We start from the raw sequence: 16,454 nt of genomic DNA, 5'->3' as shown, positions 1-16,454 counted from the left end.
AGGGGGGGGGGAGGGGCATACAACCAAAAAAATCATTGTCGGTTTTATGTTCTAATTGGTTGAAGGAAAATCAAACTTAAATTCCCCGAAATTTCTGATAAAAACTATATTCATAATATTAAAATGACAGTGTTATAAAGAATCATTGTCGGTTTCATGTTCTAATTGGTGGAAGGAACATCAAACTTAAATTCCCCAAAATTTCTGACAAAAACTATATTAATAATATTAAAATGACAGTGTTATAAAGATATTGAGACAGTATTTATATATGGTAACTAGCATGTTTTTTTTTGTGTGCACATGGTAACTAGCATGTTTACTCTCCTTCATTTACATTATTCAAGTCGTTGCTAGAAAAAAATACAGAGTTCCGTGAAATATTTTGATACATTGATCCATTTTTATTGTTGTCTATTTTTTTTTTTGGTCAAAATTATTGTTGTCTCTTTCTTTTTGAACCTGCAACGAAAGTGTACAGTAGATAAGTTGAGTTTTATTCTCGTCCCCGTTTGAAGACCACGTGAAACTTACGTGCAGAGCCGTCACTCAATGTCGGAATACAATTTTATTTTCTTCCTATGTGAACTATTAATTTTTTTTTCTAATTATAAACGTTCCTATGATTCTTGTTCGTTTCCTAGTCCTTACCGCATTGCACACCTAAAAGAAGCACAATATATATATAACATTTTATTCTAATTTTACCAAGTGTCCATTTTTCTATAATGAAAGCGAGACTACTATTTCTTTTTCTTTTTTAACAACATATACTATTTAAAGCCTTCAATCATGTCAAATATATATTATATTTCTTCAACATATCTTTTTTTGGGTCAAATATTTCTCCATGTCTAGTTTACCTCTCGTTACATGTTACATGGTTCCTCAGATTTGTTTTTTCGTGAAACATATTCATGGATTTCTATCTTCTAAGGTAACATGACTCTTTGATTCATTTCATTCTCATGTATACATATTACCTGTGTTTTTCTCTTTTTTTTTTTGCATACATGATAGTTTATGACTATTATTTTCTATATTAGCAAAGCGAGTAAAATCACAACCGAAGAAAGAAATTCCGTTATTCTGATAAAATAAAGAGTTCTTATTGATTCGCATATCTTCAACGCAAAGCAGGTTATGTTCAGTTGATCGCAGAGTGGAATAAATAACACTATTGGTGAAGAAAAATAGAGAACGATGCTTCAAAAAATTAAAAACAAATCAAAGATAATTCAGGAAGATTCGTGGTTATGGTCACCATACTAGTGTACAATAATAAATCTATAGGGAAAACGGAAAAAGGAGGAGCACGTTGCTTTTCAAATGGAAATGAGTGGTCTCGAGCTCCGAAAACAAAGAAAAGAACCCTATAAAATTGACTAATTAACAGTATAAACTAATATAACCAAGGACAGACAGTTTGCATATGCAATTTGTAGACAAAAGAAATTAAATTAAACAAAACATTAATGTCCAATAGTTATCCACATATGAATATATGATAGGGATCACTTGTTTACCTACTCCTGAATTTAGTCTGCTTCGGGATCCACACCACGTCTCTTGTCCACATTAGTCAGACACCTCATTCATATGTTTACTACTTTCATTGAAACACATATTATGAAGGAATGCGTCAATCCTTTTCCCCATCTTGCTTGAAGCTCTTATTTTCTTTTTTGTAACCAATATACATTTTTCTACTAAAAGCAAAGTGATAATATGTATATAAAGACACTTTTGGAAATATTTTGACAGACATATGTATATGATTTGATAAGTTATTTTACCAATTGAATAAACTACAATAACCAGCTTTCCAATTTAGTATATTGAACTAGGAATATCCATATAACTGAACATGTATAATGTATTGTCCTCTAAGACCCCTAGCCCCTGCAAATATATATATATATATATATCAGATGTATCCTAGCAAAATAAAATATCAGATGGCATAAGTGTAAAAAGAGAACCCAAGAATAAGGTCACAATCTTCCAGCTTATAAAAAGCATCTCATAGGACTCAACCTCATCAAAGTCATAACACTCTCCTTCAAACATAGTCAGAGAAAAACAGCAACTATTGTCTGTTAAAAAACAGAGAGAGAAAAAATAATAGAGAGAGTGGGAGAATAATGGATCAAATGGTGCTGGGCTCTCATGTGTACCCCTACACAACACCAACCCATAGCCAGTGCATCATCGTTAACCAGACTGATGGAGCACCGTCAGGCGACGGATCAAAGCCGGTGAAGCGGAGGAGGAAGAGGAGAAGCAAAGGGTCGTCAGCCACCAACGAAGATGACGTGGCGACGATTGGAGCGATGTTGAGGAAGAGGAAGTTGACCGATGAGCAAATGAATATGCTGGAATATAGCTTCGAGAACGAGCACAAGCTTGAGTCAGGGAGGAAAGAGAAGATCGCCAGAGAGTTAGGTCTTGATCCGAGACAGGTGGCTGTTTGGTTCCAGAACCGCCGTGCACGGTGGAAGAACAAGAAACTCGAGGAAGAGTATGCCAAACTCAAGAGCCAACACGACACCGTCCTCCTCGGCCAATGTCACCTCGAGTCTCAGGTATACATTTTTATCTTCATCATTAGAAAACAGAGAAACTTTTTACTAAAATGACTAATTTTACCCATTCTGGATATTCTTGAATTAGTATAATATTGTGCGTGTTCATAACTATATATCATAAGTGGTTATTGGTTAATTAATTTGTTCAAAATTTAGGCATATGTGAAACTTAATAAAATCAAATTTTATAACCATTAAGAGTATTTGAATCCGGTAGGCTTTAGGACTTAGGAGGGGTCTAGCCAACATATAGGCAAAAAAATGTTGATCGTCAAAATACAATAGTCTTTTATCAATTAAATTATGTTTTGACACCGTACGTTGTTTGTTACAAAAATTACAACTGTACATGTCTGAGTCTTTACTTCTTCACTTAATGGTTGCAACTGGCATTAATTATGTCTATAACTTTATTTGCAGCTACTAAAACTAACAGAACAGCTGACTGAAGCTCAAAACGAAATTCGGAAGCTTTCAGAACGACTTGTCCAAGAGACGTCAGCAAACAGTTCAAGTTCATCTCTTTCTGTTGAAGCCAACTACGCACCCATTGAATTCGAGTTTGCCCCGGATACAAACTACAACATCCCATTTTACATGATGGACAGTAATTATCTACAAAACATGGAGTATTGGGATGGCTTGTATGTGTAATTTCAAAACCAAATGTTAGGAGTCTATGTATGAAAAGCATGTTCTTATAATTTAATGTAGAAATAGACGTCGGCCAAGCTGTTGTAAATGTAGTGTAATTTAAGTATTTTACTGTATAAGTTTCGTTTTCACTTTTCTCCCCTTTTCCTCTAGTTTCATAAATAAAAATCTGATATAAAGTAATATCTAATTATCTATGATAATACACATAATTAAGAGATGATTCCACAGGAAGTAGATACAAAAACTATCATCTCGTGGAAGCCCATTTAGTCCAGTGATTTGACTAATGATTCATTAATGCTTCTACACCAGGAAGTCTGGGGTTCAAACTTCAGAAAACGCAAATTATGCAGACCATGGAGAAAAAAGAGTTACAAGAGGTCTTCACCAAGGTGCAAGGGTGTATCATCAAACATGGATCTCATAGGACGGCTCGGAGCGATGCAGCCAGACGTGCATTCTCATATGATGGTAGAATTGTCGGCTGTAAAATCGTCTATGTAATATTTCTCATAGTTGTAATAGCATAATTAATCAGACGTTAAAAAAAAAAAACTATCATCTTTTGTTATAAATATCAGATATACAACTGAATATATAGTTACCAAATTGGTTTGATATGTAACTAAAACAGAAATTCTTAATTTCATCACCTATACGTTTTCCATTTATATATTACAAAATGGAGAGCTAGATATATATTTCATGGACTACTATAATTTTTTTAATGATCTACAACCTGTTAATTTATCAAACTAGAGCTGGTCCGCTCTACGGGCGGGGTATACTTTACTTGTGATCTTGAATTTTATTTTTTTGTATGATTTGGTGGTTTGTGTTTTAGGTTTGTGTTTGCAAGAAATGTGTATAATAGTGTTTATTGTCTAGTAGAAAATTTTAAGTGACGAAGGACATTATATTCATTTTACTTAACGTTTGGTGTTTGCTTATTTTTGTCACTTGTTTTTGTTTTTTTATTTGTTGTCAAGTATATTTTTTGACATTATGTTATTTTAGTTATTATTTTTCCTTTTTTGTTTATGTTTTATAATGAGAACACATTTTGTATCATCTTTGCATATGTCTAACTAAAATTATTTATTTATTATTATTATTTTTAGAGATTATAAGGTTGCATTAGCATGATACGATTTTCATGATTGAAATGGTATACATTTGTTAAATGTATGCACAATTTTTTTATATATAGTACGTATATTTGAGTTTTTATTGTTGTAGTTAGGTTTAGTACTCAAGACATCGATTATTTTACATTTTGTATATATTGAATGTACTTGTATTTTTAATAAAAATTTATTATTCAGTTTCAGTGTATAATTAGTGGTTGTTTTACTTATTCTATTACCTCTTATATTGTTTTCATTTGCTACCGAGTAATACATTATTTTAATTTTAAATTTACTATAAATTTATTATGGGACATAAAAAAACATAATATAATATATATATTAGTTAAAAGTGTATCGTGTGCTATAATTTTGGATCAAGATACATACATTTATTGAATAATTATGTGTTTTGTGTTGCATGTGGTTAATACTTGTTTATTTGATGGTTATCTCGAATTTGAGTGGTGAGTTGTTGTATACTATGTTTTGAATTAGATGTTCGGTTAGTGGGCTTAATGTTTATTGGTTATGATTGTGATGCATGAGCTTATACTTGTTGGTGCGGACGTGTGTTATTACGATGTAAACTTGCATTGCAAGAAATGATAGTATGACCAAAGTTTGGGTATGTATGACCAAATGATTTTTGATAACTAATTAAAGATCCTTTAACATTAAACATAGGTACTGGAACATCAAATGTTCAACAAAATGGGATAATTATAAAAAAGATGCAAGAATTTAAAACTTGTCAAGTAAACGGATCTTCGGGTAGTGAGAATGCAATGGTCAGGTTATCATATGCAAGACCATCTGCATCTGCTTGTAGTAATAACAAACATTACACTTATCTTCTTTTCCTTTGAGCATGCAGATTCTTGGGGGCATTATAAGGATCATGTTTGTACCATAAGATGACCTCTTGGCCCTCTTCACGATCGGGACATCGGTCGACTGATAACATGTTTGTACGCCAATTGAGGAGGTCCATAAATGCCATGCCTTCTTCATGTTTTCAATGTGATCATTAGCAGAATAGCATAGAGATATGTACCTAAAACATGGTTGTTCTTGGCGGAGAACTTGAGATGTTTGAGGCCTTTTTAGGCTGATCCAATGCAAAGTATTGCTTCACTCCCTCTATAAGTGTGTCTCAGCATTGCCAGCCTTGAGGCAAGCTTCCATCTCTAGTGTATAGCATCTGAGAGTAAGGAGAGGGCTCATTGTGAGGAGGCGTAGCTTGGCTTGTTTGCAGATGGTGTTATAAGCCTTCCTGTACGTTTTACCTTGAGGCAAGCTTCCATCTCTAGTATGTTGGTATAAAACGTGTGTTATTACTTTATATTTGTATATCTGTAATGTTCAGAAAGGCTTATAATTTACAAATATAAAGTAATAACCCAGAAGCATCTCAAGCTCATCTTCAGAATCTCTTAAAGAAATGTTCTTGGCAATCAGCCCATCTGCTCTAAGCCTATCCAGAGACAGCTCTGGCCATACTTGAGGCCCCACAAAGGCCATAGCTGTTGATGCAACCGAGACATGAAAGTACCTTATCCCATTAGGAACTATAACAGCTTCGCCACTCAAACGTAGTCCACCAGAATCTCAACTTAATCATATTAGCATGATGCCATCTGCAACAGCAACATCATGATCTTTAATCAGTATCAAATACTTGGATGAGACAAACAAACAAAAGCCAAGTGAGAGCAAAAAATGAACACCATAATCACAAAACGAACTTGGTATCGGATCACACAGGAATGTTCAAGGAAATATGATTTATGAGACTAAAGAGCACACTGACAGAAAAGAAGCTGAGAATTTAACAGTTTCTAAATCTGAACATTATATTTTCAACAAATGTTTGACCCATTACATAAAACAGGTCTTCTAATTCATCAATGTATAAAATGTAATGTCTATATGTTTATGTTTCTTCAAAGAACTTACCAGAGAATTCATCTACCATCAACAAAAAGTCAAACAACTTCTGCTGACTCCTAAATCTATAGAGATAGATTTGTGATACAATTAAAGTTTTATACCATCACATAGACTAACTAATAGTTTGACCTTTAATGAGCGAAGTATAAGTTATGATTTGCAAAGAAAGGAGTACTTATATGTGTAGCATCATGTCATTTCTCAGAACCCGTCAAGAGGAAGTGCCTTCTCTTGTCTCATACTCAGTCTAGCAGCTTTCCGCTCTGCAACTTGATGCTTTGTGCTCTCTTTTTCTTATTCTTCTCTGCCTCGACAGCCTCCCTCTTTAAACGCTTCACCTCTTCTTGTTTCGGTCTCTCCATCTCTTTCTCCTTCAAAGCTTAATGCTTCCTTTCCTTCTTCTCCTTCTGTTTTTCAAACTCCGGCCCCGAATCTCGTTTCTTCTCTATCTCAGGCTTCTTCAACCATCTCATCCTCTTGAGCCACAGCTTCATCACCATCCTGATTCACGAACTGAACACCGAAGAAAATATGAAAAGATATACTGAAGAATTATTGTGATTTTGTTTGGTCTATAGAGTTATGTAAGTGATTCAAATATATTCCTTATAAACACAACTGGTCTAAGGTTTCTATTAATTCATAAAAGACAACACCTTTCCATCTTCAGATGAATAGCATGGCGATTTGTGATCAAAGAGATTTCTTCATCGTCAATCTCTATGGCTGTGGAGTAATGCTTGATAGCTGTTTCGACGTCCTTCTTGTATGCGGTGTGCCCCGCCTCCTTGTTTACACGGTGGCTTGCATGAGGCTTGCCTGCAGTACATGAACAAATATCAACAAACAAAGAAGATTCAAATCAAACTCAAATAGAATCTGTAAGAAATCTTATGAATGAGAAGACTGAACTGATGATTTGCACAGCACAACACATACCTATTTATACTCGAATTTCACAAAGATAAAGCAACGGAGATCCATTTAATGACAGATCGTGAGAGTGGTGGAGAGCTTTTGTTAATGATTGCGTTCAAGACAAAGCTTCGGTAACTGATGGATTTTTGGATTGGTAGGAAGAAGATGGAAAATTCGATGGAAACCCTTACGGCGGAGAAGAGAGTAACGAAACCATGGAATCCAAAACGACAGCGTTACAAACATATCATATTATGATTTATTGGACTGGGCTTATTAAAACAAAACACACACACCAGATATAAATAAGCCCAACCGATTTGAAAAAAACTGAATGATACGATGCGTTTTAGGAAAGTGGACACATGTCAACACAGGAATCTTAGACTTTTTGACCTGGAATCTGACGTGTAGCCCTCAGGAGTGAGCAAACTCAACTTTATATATAAAGATAAACCACACCCAAACAATGAACAAAAGAAAATCCACCATGTTCAGTTGTCAACTAATCTTCATATAGAATATTTTAATTTAGTCGACAATCTTCGTTTATAAATTGATTATAACACGGATATTATAAATAAAATTAATTGTGTGTTGAAATCTGTTATTTAAAATTTTAAAGTTTCCTCTTTTCCCTCCCGTTGCCATATTTCAGAAGAGGTCCCCAAATTTGATAGATTTTATAGAAACGCCCCAAACTATTTCGGATATATAAATTAAAAAAAAGCAGCGTTACTACTCAACCTAGTCTAGGTCGCTCACCTGAGAATGAGAATGAGAGCTCGCGGGTACCAAATAGCTCCGTCAACAGAGATGATGCCGTTGGAGGAAACGCTTCATCCGAATTACCCTTTTCTCATGTCCTCGCATGGTCTCAAGTCCTTTGATTCGCACGACGGCTCACTCTCAGACCTCGATTCCGACGATCAATTCCCTCTCAGCATCAACACGGAGTTGCTTGTCGATGCCAAAGACGTATATATAGGGGAACTGATCGGCGTAGGTTCTTCTTCAAAAGTCTACAAAGGATTGTGCGTTTCTTTCTTTTAAAACTTCTAAAGTTTGTATTTTTTTGGTTCTGGGTTTTCATCAAAATTCGATTTTGTCATCGTTATGGGTTTTGATATTGCTGAATTCTTCAAAATTTCGATCCTTTATAAGAGTATGGGAAGTTTCAGGGTTTATTGTCCAATTGTAACTAGCTGCGGTTTGAATTTTTTTTTGTTAGTTTTGACCGTGAAAGGTGGGATCTTTAGATACTGCTTAGTGTTACTGTCAAAGATGGTCTCTTCTGTTATTTTATGTAAAACCTGCGGCATTGTTGAAGGGACAAGGGTTTTGTTACTCCAAACTTCGTTTAGAGTACTGGATTAAAATAGATTAATGGTATGTGATGAAGGAAGGTAGGAGGAAGTGTTATGTAGTCTAAGCTTTAGTGTTCCATGAGGTTTTTAGTTTATTTATGTATGTTTGGTTTTATTGAGTAGGAAGACTGTTGTATGGTGTTTAGTTTATGTTACAGAGAAACTATGAATTACAATCTTAATGAGTAAAAGTGCTTCATCTTTGAAGTGTTTAATTTATGGATGGTTTTATTGAGTAGGAATACTGTTGTATGGTATTATTATCTTTCAACTAAATTAACATATTGGGTTGAAGAACATTTCTGTATGGATGATTGATCATAGGTTGAGGAAAGTTAACCCCGTCTCGGTGAAGATATTCCAGCCTGAAAGAGCATCTTCTGTTACCATTGAGCAGAAGAAGAAGTTCCAAAGGGAGGTTATGTTGCTCTCCAGGATTCAACATGAAAATATTGTCCAGGTAAATTGAGTGTTTTCGTATGTTAGCCCCTATATCAAAGTATTGTCAGCTGAGATCTCTTTTTCTTTTGATGAACAGTTTATTGGGGCATGCATAGAACCAAAGCTGATGATAATAACTGAACTCATGGAAGGCAATACTCTTCACAAGTTTATGTTGACTACTCGTCCAAACCCTCTTGATCTCAAGCTCTCCATTAGCTTCGCCTTGGATATCTCTCGTGGAATGGAGTTCTTGAATGCAAATGGCATCATTCACCGTGATCTGAAACCTAGTAATAAAATGATTCATTTTATTCACCATTACAAGAGGAATGAAGATTTGCGGAACTGAAGTAAGTTTGGTACTTAAATGTTGCAGGGAATATGCTGTTAACAAGGGATCAGAAACATGTAAAGTTGGCTGATTTTGGACTTGCTAGAGAGGAAACTAAAGGCTTCATGACCTCTGAAGCTGGTACTTATAGATGGATGGCTCCTGAGGTGAATAGATTTTTCATTCTTTTCCATTTGGTAAATCACAAAAGATGTTTGATTTCTTTTTTTTTATTCTCTCTCAGTTATTCAGCTACGAGGCGTTTCAAAATGGGGAAAAGAAAGAGTATGATCATAAAGTGGATGTTTACAGTTTCGCTATTGTCTTTTGGGAGTTGCTTACCAACAAAACCCCATTCAAAGGAAAGAACAACATCTTTGTAGCTTATGCTGCCAGTAAAGTAAGCAAAGCCAACATTCTTTTTTTAACCTCAAAAAAGTCACTTGGAATCAAATGACACTGATCTCTATCTATGAATCTCTTCAGAATCAGAGACCAAGTCTGGATAATCTTCCGAAAGAAGTTGGTTCTATCCTTGAAGCATGCTGGGCAGCGGATCCTAAAGCTCGTCCTGAGTTCAAAGAGATTACAGTTTCACTGACGAAATTGCTTACAAGCTTTTGTTCAGATGATGATGATGCTTCACCAAATGTAGCTACCGAGGATTCGACAAGCAAGCTGGTTCAGGAACGCGTTGTCTGCGACTGTCCCGGGCTGAAGATGAAGAAAAAGAAGAGAAATAAAGTGGTGAACATGATGGTTCTTCCGTTTCTTGAGATGTTCAGAAAGTGTTTGTCAAAGTGATGAAAGTAGGAGGAACACTCTCTTATACACAATACGAACTTGATAATACGGTAAAAAAAAATTTCATTTTTGTTGTTGTTGTTGTTGTTTATGCTTTAGCTAGAAGAAGCTTTATGTACTAAGCTGGGAATAACAACACTACAAGCTTTCACTATTATAAGATTACTAAAATTTGATACAATACTTTAAAAAACCTAATAACACTAGTTCTACTTTAATGTCTCTTACGAACTTCTTCTACCAGTGTCATTGTCTGATAACTCCCCACTTCCAAACACATCCATTCCACCGCCACCTCCAAACAGAGCAGACAAGCCGCCACCTGTATTGTTACCTCCATTACCAACAGCTCTTCCCAATCCGAGAAAGTCAAGTGTTGTCTGCTTCGGATCAAACACTGAAGAGTTCCCCATCATCAGCTCTTTCAGACCCGGTCCGCTACTACAAGGTAGTCCCAGGCCAAGACCAAACCCCGCATCGTGGCTGCTGAGTTCCATAGGTGAAGAAGTGGTCGACACTATGCCTAACCCGCGGAGTAACGAACCACCTGAACCAGTGGAACCCATTTGTGCAGCTTTTTGGAGCAGTGCTGTCGCTGAGATCGCTGGTTGAGGAGGAGGAAGGAGAGGGGTTAGAAAATGTGGTGGAGGTGGATCTTGTATTGTTGCTCCGAACAAAGAAGGACCCGTCGTGGAGAGACAGAGAGATATGGGCTCCATGGAGGAAGATGGTGGGAATAGACTAGGGGAAGGTGTTGAGGAAGCAGCATATAAACTAGGCGATGATGATGATGATGATGCAAACAAGGCTGCGTACACGCTCTTGCTGTTGTTACTGTGATCATTGCTCCCATTCAAACCGATCGTCCCCGGAGCTTCCTCCATAATGACTTCAAGAGTGTTGTTTTCTGGATCATCTGCAGGATGTGATGAGTCATTAATAAAGTCTGAGACTTTTATTAGCTAATAAAAATATAAGGTCGCTACAGACAAAAACCAACTAAACTCCAAGATCATCTTGAAGTTATTCAAGGCGACAAAAGCTGTTCCCCATTCTCCCATCAAGCAGAGAGTTTTGTATTATGTACCTGAAGAATCTTGAATCGGCAAAACCAAGGAGGATGCGATATTGGCAGGCTCAGGCTCAGTCTCACTCTCAACAGAAACAGAAACAGACGGTGCAACAGGCGGCGGAGAAGGAGAAGGAGGAGGAGATTCAACGGCGGCTGGAGATTTCTGTTGAGATTCGGAGACTGTTTCAGGGTAAAGCTTCTTGCTTTGAGTATGATTCTTGGCACTCTCCTCAGCCAACACATCACAGAAAGCTCTGTGCGTTATGAAGCTATCTCTTCTGCAAACAAAAAAAACCCAATCATAATATTCAGACAAAAAAAAAAAGGACCAAACTTTTCTTTGTCGTTTTGTAAGAAAAAATGCAAACCTAGAAAAGAGAGTTCCACAATCACATCTATACTCCTTACTACCGCAAATCTTGGAATGAGCTTTCCAATCCGATTGAACAGCGTAACTCTTGGAGCATTTCTCGCACTTATATTTCTTCTCGCCGTGTTTCCGACAAAAGTGTTTCTTGATCCCAGTGAGATCACCAAGGGCACGCGAAGGGTCGTGATGAACGCAGCCAGAGACAGGACAAACGTAGACTTTCTTCCTCACCTCTTTGCTCGATCTCTGTCGAAGCTTCCAGGGTAGGTTGTGACCGCGACGGTGAAGCTGAAGATTCTGGTCTCGCTGAAAGCCTTTGCTGCAGATTTCGCATACGAATCGGTTTGTTGTCATGAGAGTTTTGGGTGACAGAGCTATCACCTCTGAATCTGGATCTGATTGAGTTTAAACCCACAAAAATTAAAATTAGTGAATCAGTTCAAATTATAAAAAAAAAAAAAAAAAAAAAAGTAAAGTTTTGATTTTTTGGAAAAGTTACCAGGCATTCCGGGGAGGTTACGTTTCTTCTTCACGGCGGATTGTGGAGGTGGGTTTTGGTTTCCGGTGGAGGAGACGCTTGCGTCGCCGGAAACCGTGGAGGAATCATCTAAATCAACCGGCATGTGGAAAAGACACGAGCTTCGGTCCTTCTCTCTCTCTCTCTCTCTCTCTCTCTTTCTGTTTAGACTCTCTCTCTTTCTCTTTCTTCTTGAGCTACCAGTCAATCAGCTTTTGTTGTTCTTCTTCGATTTTATTTTTGGGAAGGGTGTAAAAAATGAAAAGTAAAAAACATGAGTAAATTACCTTTTTCACCTTTTTGTTACAAAGGAGAAAAGTCAATAGACGAGTGTGTACTGAAAAAAATGGCATGTGAAATTTATGCAGTGCCCAATGAATGCATTATATCAGGTCTTTTATTATTTTTCTTTTGTACATGTTACGTAATCATCTGGCCATGTATCTAGTTTCATGGATATGACATTTTAATTTTCTTTTCAGTAGTTGTGTGGAAAATTGATCAATTTGCTAATTGTTAGTCTTAATTATATGGATTATAAAAAATTAAACTTCAACTGATGAAATTTATCCTTTGTAATAGAAGAAAAAATACAAAAGACTGTCGTTGTCCTGGGCCGAAGACGAAGGAGGGATTACCGTCCGGTTGTCGGACGCAGCCTCAGTAAAAATAATTTCCAATTTTTTGTTGTTGAACGAATAACCAACTTCGCAGAGTTTAAATTAATCACTCCAACTAATCTGACCGTGGATTTTGTCGTGTAGCTAAAATGTGAAATCGCGTTTGGTTTTGTTCTTTCTTGTCCTTTTCTGTTTAACAAATGCAGCGTTTGTCTGACTGTATTGACTTTTGACGTTTTTGGTATTATTCGTTCAGCTTTTGTTTTAACGTTTTCATGCCTTGTAGGCGTCTGAGATGCTCTGATGCTGCCGTGTGGTTTTGTTTATCTGAATTACATCCGTTGGATAACACATGACGGTGACATGTGGAAGAGAAAAAACACAAACCAGCTTGGTTTTCTGCGTGCTACCGCCAAACCGCCTCTTCATAAGCTAGTTGTTAAAATACAAGATTGTTCTTGCTAGTATAAAGTACTTATCCAAGATAAAAAGAAAAAAGTTAAGTGGAGAGAGACAATTCTCCGATCTCTCTCTACAAAAGATTTTTGGAAATGATATCGGACCGGCGGTGTTGGTTCTCTGTTTCACCGTCGGTCGGGAAATGGTTTCCCTTCCGATGTTATGTTTTGGTTCTTCTGGCTCCGGGACGGAAAGGCTTCTACAGCTTTGCTGCCTCCGGCTTATGACTCTGGGGTGTGGAGGCCTTAAGCCTTGCGCCGCCGGATCTCTAGGATTTCGAAATAGAGCTTCAGTTGTTTTCCCAGCCTCTCGATCTCTATCTCCGACGTCTCTTCTAGGTGGAGATGAATCGATTGTAGGCGGTTTAAGATTCCTTGTAGTTTTCGTAGATCCGTAAATGTTTTCTAAGAGGCTCGAGATGTGGTGATGGCTGTTCATGGTGGAACGGCTTGTTTCCGGTTCGTATGAGGGGTGAAGAGGTTTCGTCATCAAGTTGTTATCGGATTCTCTCCGGTGAAAAGCTTCAGTTTCCTCCGGCGCCGAACCTCTTGGCGGTGAAGACGTGACGGCCGTTGGATACGTGTTCCTCGTTGTCTGAGGAATCAACACGTGTCCACTTACGCATTAAACGCGTTGCGTGAGGGTAAATGGCGTGTCTTACTGTGTTGTTTTATTTTGGGTTTGTGTGGTTTGTTTTTGGGCCTTGGGTTTGTTACCCTTTCGTTGGGTCTTAGGTTTGTGTTTTTGGGTCCATGGATGTCCTGTTTAGATCCTTTTTGTTTGGGCTTGGCCTTTTATTAAATAATAAAAATAGCTGGAAAAAAAAAAGTACTTATCCAAGATTAATCCATTCATCTGATTGGGCCGGATATTGCTGAGCTCTATCTAGTCCATGAGTGGTTTAGAGGGGGCTTCTGCTTATGCATGTAAAATTCGAAATGTTTGCAAGTTATTTATATGACTTGTGTGATCTACGACTATGTTCTCCTCTGCCTCACTGCCTCTCCTTTTCAAGCTCCGATGGGTATCAATCATGCATGATACTCGGAGTTGTAGGATCGATTGTAGGCGGTTGATGCTTTTCGTCGATTCGTAGATCCGCCAGGTTGATCTCCGATGAACGGAGATCTGTAAGCAAAAGCGTGGTGACTGTGGTGGTGTTTTCCGGATGAGATCTCGATTGGTCGATGGAAGTTCTCCGTGGAAGGGTGATTGGGTGTTAAGAGAGGAGTGTTGTGTTTCAGATTCCGGTGTTTGCAGGGAAACGTCGGCGAGTGAAACCGGCGGTGGCTTTTCGGAACGGCGATGACGCGGCGATGACGTGTGAAGGGTAGAGTAACGCGTGTTTCCTCGCTGTTGAGGTTGCAACACGTGATCTTGCCTCGCTCTTTCTCCGACACGTGGATCGCGAGGTGTTCGTGGGCTGGGGTTTTTAGTCTTTTGGGCTTCTGGGTATATTAATTGTAGCCCGTTTTGGATGGACGGTTGGGTTTGAGTCCCAATGTTAGTCCATTTGTTTTATCCTTCTTTTGGGCTTTAAGTTTTTTTGGTTATGGGCTTTAAGTTTTTTTGTTTATGTGCTTTAGTCCCTTTATAATATTAACTAGATTAAGATCCGCGCCTTGCGCGGAATAAACATTATATATAAAAATTATTTTATGTATTATATGTTTTTACATATTATGAAATAATAAATATATATTGAATAATTAAAAGTCGGTAACTATTACATATATAATTAAATTGGTGCGAACGTATAAATCAATTTTATTAATCCAAACAATTTTTAAAAAAATTTGATAGGATATGTAATTAAATTTAAATGATATTAACATACATAGTATATTTTTAATATTAATGTCTATTAAATGATGCTTTCTACTCATATGTTTTTTTGATCATGTGTATCTTTAATAGCAAAAACTTTAAATTACTGATAACAAAATTTTTATTGTGGGATTAATAATTTTAGTAATTGATAATTTAAAAAAAATTATCAATGTTAGTTCAAAACATTTATAAAAAAAAATATTCAAAGTAAATTTTGAAAATAAAATATTTATTTATTCAATATGGTTTATAGTTTAATTTAGAATGATATATATACATATATATTTTAAATCTTAAGGATTAATTTAATTAGATTTTTACTTATATGATTTTGTAATCATTTGTATTTTGTCATAACAAAAATTATAAACTATGGATCGCAAAATTTAAATGTGAGACTTATAACAGTTTTAGTAATTTATAGTCATTTTTAAAAATTTAAAATATAACATATACAGAAAAATCTAAATTTTTATAATATGGTTATTGTGTTTTTTTAAAAAATTATTTTAATAGTTTAAAATTAAACAAATTTGATAGAAGATACATTATTTTTTTATCAGATTTTTATTATTCAAAATCATTAATTGTCATATATACTTTATCCACATTAGGCAATTCCGTAATCTTTATTTAAGAAAATAATTAATGACATTAATAATGAATTTATGGTTAGTTTAATAAAATGCTTATTATATAATTAGATGCACCAACCTATTTCTCTAATAATTTTAAGAATCATCCCAATGATGACATGTGACTACAGAAATAAGTTGTAATGTTTCACAAATAATATATAGGGGATAAATGAAAAAAAAAAAAAAAAAAGACTTGTGTGATATTTGGGTCGGGCCAATTATTGAAAAAAGACAAGACTGTCACTGGTTTTTAACGAGTAGCCCCCACAGAAGCAATGTTCATTTACCACACACTTAAGTGGGTTGAAAATGCTTTAGTATGTCGACCAAGGCGCTGTTTGTTTCTCCATTCAAATGATCCATTCAAAAGGAAATGAGCTTCTTGTTTGTTTATACACAAAAAGTACAACTCATTCAAATGGTTCATTTGAATGATTTTCAAAAAATTAGGTTTAATTTCAAAAACCAGTTGACTGAACCGAATTGGATCATTTGGCTGGAACTGGTTCAGTCAAAATATCAAAATGTCAATTTTGCCCCTCACCAAATCCTAAAATTACAAACCTAAAATCTAAAGCGTGAAAGCTCTCTCTCTCAGCCGCGTATCTCTCTCTCGTATCTCTCTTTGCTGTCTGCGAAGATCACCATGAAATCACCATAGCTTGAGCTCTCTCTCTCTCTGCCGCATCTCCTCTCCGTCTCTCTCTCTCCGCCGCGTCTCCTCTCCGTCTCTCTCTCTCTCCGCCGCGTCTCCTCTCT

The 16,454-nt window shown here is 36.3% G+C and overlaps 3 protein-coding genes and 1 long non-coding RNA gene across 5 annotated transcripts; 2 read left to right on the top strand and 2 right to left on the bottom strand.

Moving 5' to 3' along the window:
• The first annotated feature begins 2,003 nt into the window (after window positions 1-2,003).
• On the top strand, window positions 2,004-3,373 carry LOC106316749 (homeobox-leucine zipper protein ATHB-53-like). Its single transcript, XM_013754622.1, has 2 exons — window positions 2,004-2,585; window positions 3,009-3,373. The coding sequence occupies exons 1-2, from the start codon at window positions 2,145-2,147 to the stop codon at window positions 3,240-3,242; spliced, it is 675 nt and encodes a 224-aa protein (XP_013610076.1). The 5' UTR covers window positions 2,004-2,144; the 3' UTR covers window positions 3,243-3,373.
• Window positions 3,374-5,609: 2,236 nt separating this feature from the next.
• Window positions 5,610-7,132, bottom strand: LOC106317433. Its single transcript, XR_001265135.1, has 4 exons — window positions 6,982-7,132; window positions 6,501-6,838; window positions 5,928-6,012; window positions 5,610-5,681 (listed from the first exon to the last, which is right to left on the bottom strand). It is a non-coding gene; the product is annotated as an uncharacterized LOC106317433 (long non-coding RNA).
• Window positions 7,133-8,014: 882 nt separating this feature from the next.
• On the top strand, window positions 8,015-10,235 carry LOC106312929 (serine/threonine-protein kinase HT1-like). Its single transcript, XM_013750632.1, has 6 exons — window positions 8,015-8,277; window positions 8,935-9,070; window positions 9,149-9,344; window positions 9,431-9,552; window positions 9,630-9,785; window positions 9,872-10,235. Exons 1-6 carry the CDS (start codon window positions 8,015-8,017, stop codon window positions 10,187-10,189), a joined length of 1,191 nt encoding a protein of 396 aa, XP_013606086.1. The 3' UTR covers window positions 10,190-10,235.
• A 45-nt stretch (window positions 10,236-10,280) lies between these two features.
• On the bottom strand, window positions 10,281-12,351 carry LOC106312928 (protein indeterminate-domain 1-like). 2 transcript variants are annotated; one of them, XM_013750631.1, is made up of 4 exons: window positions 12,152-12,351; window positions 11,630-12,026; window positions 11,277-11,539; window positions 10,281-11,105 (listed from the first exon to the last, which is right to left on the bottom strand). In XM_013750631.1, exons 1-4 carry the CDS (start codon window positions 12,252-12,254, stop codon window positions 10,414-10,416), a joined length of 1,455 nt encoding a protein of 484 aa, XP_013606085.1. In that variant the 5' UTR covers window positions 12,255-12,351; the 3' UTR covers window positions 10,281-10,413. The 2 variants fall into 2 exon arrangements, with proteins under 2 accessions (XP_013606085.1, XP_013606084.1); XM_013750630.1 differs by having other exon boundaries at window positions 12,131-12,350.
• Window positions 12,352-16,454: the final 4,103 nt, after the last annotated feature.

Source organism: Brassica oleracea, chromosome C9 (genome assembly GCF_000695525.1).
Source record: "Brassica oleracea var. oleracea cultivar TO1000 chromosome C9, BOL, whole genome shotgun sequence".
Taxonomy (NCBI): Eukaryota; Viridiplantae; Streptophyta; class Magnoliopsida; order Brassicales; family Brassicaceae; genus Brassica; species Brassica oleracea.
This window is presented reverse-complemented; position numbering and strand designations above follow the sequence as displayed.